At 33.6% G+C, this 8,349-nt stretch overlaps 1 protein-coding gene across 1 annotated transcript; it reads right to left on the reverse strand.

Annotated features, from left to right (window-relative positions):
- Positions 1-4,913: 4,913 nt before the first annotated feature.
- Positions 4,914-6,385, reverse strand: LOC139844518 (extracellular ribonuclease LE-like). Its single transcript, XM_071834740.1, has 4 exons — positions 6,275-6,385; positions 5,956-6,111; positions 5,656-5,854; positions 4,914-5,168 (listed from the first exon to the last, which is right to left on the reverse strand). Exons 1-4 carry the CDS (start codon positions 6,383-6,385, stop codon positions 4,945-4,947), a joined length of 690 nt encoding a protein of 229 aa, XP_071690841.1. The 3' UTR covers positions 4,914-4,944.
- Between the last annotated feature and the right edge of the window lie 1,964 nt (positions 6,386-8,349).

Raw genomic sequence — 8,349 nt, forward strand, 5'->3', positions numbered from 1 at the left:
TAGGCTGAATGCTCCATAAATTACGCAATTTATATCACAAGTCTAACCTTAGAATTTCTATATGGAAACTAAATTTTCTTTTATCTCATTTAACGGTGTTCTTCGGTTCGGTTTTTGGTTTGTTCATTTTATTCTGTTCAGTGTATTCGGTTTTGAAATTTTTTGAGCAAAACCAAAAAACGAATTCAAAGTTAAAACCAAACCGAACTGAATCGAAAACCGAATTCGAATTCGGTTCAATTTTCGGTTAAAACCGAATATTATGAAAAAACTGATAACGATGGTAGTTTACTTGTAGCGTTACTGATGTCTTATTTATTTATATCCTAAAACAATGACGTATTATTAAATTATCAAGAATTCAAAGATTTATTAATATTTACAGATTAATTATTACGTTTACTGCTTCTATTATTAAGAAGAAGAACATAATGATTAGAGTAACATAATTATAATGTGAGCTACCAAATCGTCTTATGGGTGAGAACATATTTTATTGATTTGATCCCAAATTATAACGACATTCAAACATAAATATATAAATTAAATATTTAAAAAAATTTTAATTTGGTTTTCGGTTAAACCGAATTCAGAAGTTTCAAAACCGAAAACCGAATTCAAATTCGGTTTCGGTTTGACTCGATCCGAACACTGTTTTTTAAATTCGGTTTGATTTTTTTCCGATTTAGTTTCGATTTAGTTTTCGGGTTCCACGGTTTCAAACCAAATACTGACCACCCCTAATCTCATTCATTTTCATCCTAAATTAATACTTACGGAGTATTATCCTTCTAACTATTTAACTTGACTATCATTATATTTAAAATTTTTGAATAAACACAAATCACATGTTAAAATTTTGTATGGTTATATATGTTGATGTGGGTGTAGTGAAACGACTCGAACTCAAATTCAAAAAACGACAAACATTTTTTTATAAGACATGTAAGGCGCGCCATATGACTGCGCGGTGCGCCCCATAAGGGAAATTCAATCCGAGGGCTTAACTTAAAACTGAACCTTAAAACCACACAATATTAACATATACGAACTCAAAGTTTACGCTACATTTAACAAAGCATATATGGTTAACCATATTTACGATTCCACGTCGACACACGACTTTAAGTAATTCGACATTCGGTCACAGTCGGAATCATCTACCACCTGTCGACGAATGACTTTTAGTGAATCCGACGAACGGTCAATTCGCTCTAGCACCTCAACATCACTATCGACGAACGACCCATTGTGTACCCGACGAACGGTCATTACACTATAGTTATCACTTAGTTATCGACGAACGATATTTAGTGAACCTCGACGAACGATTATTTCACTATCACATAACCCGCCACCTTTGTACACACATATATAATTATTGTAATCACTTTGAGTTTCACGTGACCCCGTAACCCCGTCCCTTAGACCCGCTACCGCTGATGTAATTCACTTATCACAAACAACATATAACGAGCTAAATACAACAATCTACTTATTAATCAACTCTTGCCAAAACTTACACCTTACAAAGCTTAGTGAATACAACAATTAATTATATATATATATATATATATATATATATATATATATATATATATATATATATATATATATATATATATATATACATATACATACATACATAAGTCCACACACGCATACATATTAACAACAAAACACGCATATATCGCCAAGTAGACAATCACATGTGTATAAGCACTTTCACCACACAATATTAACATATACGAATTCAAATTTTACGCTACAATTAACAATGAATATATGGTTAAACATATTTACAATTCCACGTTGACACACGACTTTAAGTTATCCGACATTCGGTCACAGCCGGAATCATCTACCACATGTCGATGCATGACTTTTAGTGACGAATGGTCAATTCACTCTATAACCTCAACATCACTGTCGACGAACGACCCATAGTGTATCTGACGAACGGTCATTACACTATGATTATCATTTGGTTATCGACGAACGATATTTAGTGAACCTCGACGAACGGTTATTTCACTATCACACAACCCGACACCTATGTAAACACATATATAATTATTGTACTCACCTTGAGTTTCACGTAACCCCGTTCCTTAGACCCGCTACCGTTGATGTAATTCACCTATCACAAACAACATATAACAAGTTATACTACAATCTACTTATTAATCAACTCTTACCAAAACTTACACCTTTAAGTGCAATTTACCCAAATAACACTTTGACAACATTTAACCCAACATAGGGTTAACTTCTTAATCTCTCATACCATGGTGATTATGTTTACAAAACACTTTAGCAACATTAGCCAAGTACAGAAGTACTTATTACACCAAACTCAACACAATCCCTAATTTGACTCAACTCAAAATTAATTACTCAGTTTTGACACACAAAACTAATTTCATGAACACCAATATCACCAAACACAAGTTATCTAACAACTTAACACCCAACCCAATTTCTAATTTTACACAAATTTATAAAAACCCACTTTTAAGGGTTTCACACCCAATTACAAGACTCACTAAACCCAAATCCTTAAGATTTAAGGGTTTATCATTACTGCTAACTCAAACCCTAACTCAATCTTATAAGACTCAAGCATAATTTCGTGTCTAGGGTTTACCTCAATAAATTAGAGCCTAGTAGTAATAAGAGTCACCAAGGTAAGTTCCAAATTGGGTAGAAATAGTCACCTTCTTCACAATTCCACTTTCTCTCACAAAGGTTTCTCACACTAGGTTGGAAGAGCTCTCAAGAACACTTTAGAAATGAAATGAGCCTTCCATATTTGTTTCCTAGCCTAAAATCCCATTTTATGTTTTTTTACACATTCAATCCCTTAAGTTTCAAAACTATCAAAACGACCCAGAACTATTTTAGTAACACTTATATTATAATCAGTGGGTGTTACATGTAGTGGGATGTGATAAGGTGGGATGATCAAAGGCGTTGAAGTGGGATGTGATAAGGTGTTGGTGTTTCATCTACAATATGCGGATGCCATTTTTTTTATTATTGAGAATGGGTTTTAAGGAATGCACTTAATCTAATGAACCTCCTTAAGTGTTTTGAGCTTTGGGTCTAAAAGTTAACTATTAGAAAAGCCTTTTGTTTGGTGTCGGGGCTGCAAAAGTGGATTCTTTAGCTACTCGGATCGGTTGTAATATGGGATCATTCACTTTCATGTATCTCGGTTTGCTTGTAGGGGCAAAGATGAATAAGTTTGAGTGTTGGATGCGGGTCACTGAAAATTAAATAATAGACTTTCGGATTGGAAAGCCAGTCCGATCTTATTTGAGAGCTGCATTACTCTCGTGAAATCAATCTTAAGTTGTCTTCCTTTATATTATTTTTCTACCTTTTGTGTTGTCCCATGTGTGCTTGCCTAATTAGAGAGAGTGAGGAGGAAATTCTTTTGGGTGGGTCACGTTCTCTGGGTGTGTGTTATTAAGAGCTTATATAGTCTAAATGGGGTCTTTGGGCGGATTCCTTTTCGCGTCAAACTTTTTCATGTGGCATGTGTGGGGTCGTATTTCGTGTGCAGGTGCAGATTCGGACGACTTTGGTGTGCCTTTTAGTACTTCATTCGCAAAGGTTATTAGAGATGGAGCAGACTCATCCTTTTGGGAAGACTTGTGTGAAGAGCGCTTGAAAGACAAATTTCGAAGGCTGTGCAACCTGGAAAAACTGGAGGAAGCAACAGTGAAGGATCGATTGGTAGTTTGGGCAGCAACTGTTCGGGTAATTTGGATTTGCTAAGGGCTCCAAGAGGTCGTGTGAGTGGTGAGCTAACTGAACTATTAGACTTGATTAGTATATAAGTGGTGGGGTTTTAATGATGTTACAAATCTTAGCATTGGCAAATCCTTCCATGGCTCCTTCCCCATATCAACTCGGCTTTGGGAATTAAAGTATGGCAAGCGGTGGAATGAAATTGTGACTACCTTATTTAGAAGAATAGAAACAACAAAGTCTTTAAATATAAGTGTTGGAATGGCCCTATAGAGTTAAATGAAATCCAAGTCATAAGTTTTGATTGGATCTCGCGAAGGATCAAAAGCAAAAAATTCGAGTGGCTTAATTGGTTATCAAACCCATCCACATGTTACTGTTGATCTGTTGTTTCGTATCTGCTGGTAATCATGTTAGTCTGTTAGATGCTCCCTCATCATCAGCATATATGTTTGACTGGGATTTGTAAAGTAGGTTGGTCACTGTTTTGTGGTGCTGTATGTTCGAGTGATGCCTTAGGGCACTTCATGTTTGTGAGTTTTGTAATCTGCTGTCAAGACTGCTTCATGGCCTAATTGAGCCATGTTACATTGTACATTTTCATTTATATCTTTATCTATAATCTATAATAATGTTATAATGTTATGTTGGCTTTTCAAAAAAAAAAAAAAAAAAAAAAGGTATGAATGCGGATTTATGATCTTTTATGAATTAGTTAGTACCATACCATTCAAACAAATCTTGACTATTACCTCCATACTCATCCATAATCATATCTTCAACATAGGCTTTAACCCATTAGTCTTCTTCGCCCTAGAGTAATATACAATGACGAAGCTTAAAATTGTGAGAGGGTCGAGATAACTATACTATTTAATTGAAGTCTTTTAAAAATCTACGATTGTACATATATTATAATCCAGATTGATTTCATAAACTTTCATAAGTTATATAGTATGAAATTTATTTTCATGTTAAAAACAAAAAATATTAAATTTTGATTGATATCTTTATGTCCAAAGGTTGTCGATAGAACATGTGACCCAATTTTTTCCCTTTAATTTAAGAAGTAACATATCACTTGAAAGATAAATTTTATAGAAATAAGGACAACTCTTTTGTATAACTAATAATCACAAGAGCCACGGAAAATAAAGATACAAGCATAACGCAACCTAAACATACAAACTAAAACGATGGAAACTCGACAGAAGAAGCACAACTTCCATGCGGAAAGACCGGACATTCAATAAAGCCCGATGCTGACGAGTCTACACACAGATAGATTTGATACAACTGACTATTACCAGACGAATCGTTATTGCACTCAATCCATGGAGTATAACCACTCGCCCCTTTAATTGCATCCTTTATATCACTCAAACTATACTTCTCCCCATTTGCTTGAATCCCTACAACATGAATTCGCACCAAATACTCAAATTATAACTATTTGGACTATATATCTGCCCCAATATAGCCAAAAGTTCAAACGAGAACTAAAAAACGACGAGAACTGCGAAAACCATTAAATTACAGGGATTTTCAAATTTGAGTAGGTTGAATCGCATATAAATGTTGATGGAGAGTAAGATTGAACAAAAAATAGTTTGAAAAAACTTATAGTTTAACTATATAATCAAATATATAATTTATCGTTCACATGTGCAGATGTGTTTCTGTAACATGCGAACATTTCCTATAATTCACAATTGAACATGTAATTTGTGATTGTGAACATTTTTTTACCAATGATATGAACATTAGATAACACTTACATGCAATTTGCTGAATATAAATGCATATAAACCATGTAATCAAAGAATTCTCGCAGTTCTCACCCTTTTTGTGGTTCTCGTTTGAACCTGCCCCAATATATATAGTCAGTAGAATGTTTACCTTCACTTTGAAGAGCATTGAGGAGATCTATTTGAGTTTTGAGTTTAAGAGCGGTTGAGAAATAAGCATGTTGATCGAGTACGGATTCTGAGCACGTCCCATGCTTGTCCCACTCGTGACCCCAAAATGTTAGCCCATCGTTACTTGGGCATGCTAATGTGGGCCAGTCCGATTGCATTTGATTAGTAAGGTCCGAAATCTGAAATGTAGACAATTAATTAATGTATCATTCAGTTAATTTGTTTGGCAGTCATGTTTAATACAAATAAACAAAAAAATCATAAATAATTGAAGGACCACCTTGGAGGCATCGAAAGGGTTGCTAGAGTCACAATTGGAGGGATATGAACCATCGTTCCTATTAGGCCAAAGTCCATGAATTCCGAAATTTGCTGCCGGCTTTCCGGTTTTGGGGTAGCAACAACCTTGTTGTGTGTCACAATATGATCCTGGCCACTAAAAGATACAGGAGTATAACAATTAACAATTTAACAATAACAATAATATTAAGTACATTAAACAGAAAATAATAATAGTAAAAAAAAACGTAACGGCAAGTGACTATTACGAGTTATTTAGGATGATGTTATGTATTGAATAAAAAGATAAAGATGCTAACCTGTTGAACAAGGTAGAAGAAATCAAAATCTTGAGAAGCGGAGAGTACAATTAGAGAATGTAGTGTCAAGAACTGGATCAAGAGCAGAACATTGTTGGATTGGATCTTCATCTTTGTAAGTATTTGTGAATGTGGATGTATTTAGTGTGTTTATTATAGGAGATATATTGTATGTATGAATAGGTATGAACTCAAAATGGAGAATATCGTGTGTTTGTTTTTATTAGAGATAACTAATAATTAAAGGTTAGTTATTGCTAAATTAATGACTCATTAATTATTTAATTTTTATAAGTACATTTGGTGACAATAAGATGTTGATTTATTTTTATGCTTCTTTTTATATTTAAGTAGCGTAGGTTAAGGTTAATGGCTAAACGAGTAAAAGAATATAGGTTTTTTTTTTTTTTTTTTTTTTTTTTTTTTTTTTTTTTTTAATGATATTTAGTGAGGACAAATGTGTTTGCTCAAATATACATGACTTAATCGCATCATCTGTTGATTATTTTGTTATTTTTTAATGACATACCTATGATTGTTGATGAGTTTTAAACTTGAAATTTCTTTTGAATGTATTTGGACTCAGCAATATGACTTCCAAACCAAATTGATGTATGAATTTTGTTTTTAAGTTATAAGAGGTTACATAGGTATGATTGGTGAAAATCATGCTATTCGTACATATATTATTGAATTGTTGACTTTCTAGTTTTGGTTTGGGATAAGAACCATTGATGATTGAGAACTGTAGGTTAATTATAGGCATTTTCCAAATAAAGTTCATAATTGGTATTTTGCTCTATCATCTTCATATTCAAACTAATCCATCTTTAAGACTACTTCCAATGATTTCGGTCCTCACCCTGTCCTAAAATGCGCAATGTCAGTAACTCAACCATGGGTCACCCTCATGCATTTGCCCTTCACTTTGTCTTGAGATAGCCGAGGACGAGGTTCTTGGAGTATATGAGCTCTTTTCAAGCGTAATTTAATTTACTGGTATTTGTTTAATAGTTGAAACTAGTTATCGAACCCTCGCTTCGCGCCGTGGGTTCGATTTTCAATGTATTTTATTGTGTTTAGCTTGTAAAATTATTTCGTGACTAACGATTATGTCGTTGAAGCGCAACTCGAGTCGAACTAAAAGGTATAACCCGTCAAAGATTTAAATGTTATTTTACATCTCCGTGTTTCGCCATGGAATTGTCGACTTTTAAAAATTTAACGCAAAATCAACGTGTATGAAAAATACCTCAAATATTTATCGTTTTTTAAAAAGCCTCCGTTTTGCCTATAGTTAGTGATATTGTGTTCCTAAAATTATTTAGAGTTTAACGATGTTGTCAGAAAAATTTAACTCGTTGCGAGCGAAAAGATATAACCTATTGAATATTTGGGTGGAGTTTAGTTAAGATTTTTTTATAAAAATAGTTATTTGACACTTTACCCCCTGTTTGGGGAGTCGGTTTTTTTTTATATATATATAAAAGTTGGGGGGCTTTATTTGGAATAAGGAAGAAAAAAGTAAAAAAAAAAAAAAGACGAAAATGCCCCTAGTTACTATTCACGATTTTTGTCTAAAAAGAACGAAAATGACCCTAGTTACTATTCACCATTTTTGTCTAATAGTTAATAGCTAATTATACAGAAAAAATAGCAAAATAAAAAATGGAGTAAAAATGGAGGTCAAAGAAGAAGAGTTGGCATTCTTATTTTCTTTATTTTTTATTTTTTTAATAACACGTGTGGGAGCTACTAGATATAATTGTGTGGTTACAAATGGTCGCATCATTTTCTGAGTGAAAGGTTACTCGGACAAATATTATTAAAATAAGCTTTGAAGCCAAGCACAAATAACCAAACAAAATAACCAACAAATCAAACATATTACAGACGCAAACTATAACAAGCAACGAAAAACAAACCACCCCTTATCCAAGGTGCCAACCAATCTTTAACTGGTCCACCAGCCTTGAAGGTTTAAATCTCAAACTCATAAGCTTTAATCGAACATTCGAGATGATAACCTGGAAAACTGATCCGCCGAGCAAGGAGCTTGTTTTGCAAATCAATTA

The sequence above is a fragment of the Rutidosis leptorrhynchoides genome, chromosome 4, assembly GCF_046630445.1.
Source record: "Rutidosis leptorrhynchoides isolate AG116_Rl617_1_P2 chromosome 4, CSIRO_AGI_Rlap_v1, whole genome shotgun sequence".
In the NCBI taxonomy this organism is placed as follows: domain Eukaryota; kingdom Viridiplantae; phylum Streptophyta; class Magnoliopsida; order Asterales; family Asteraceae; genus Rutidosis; species Rutidosis leptorrhynchoides.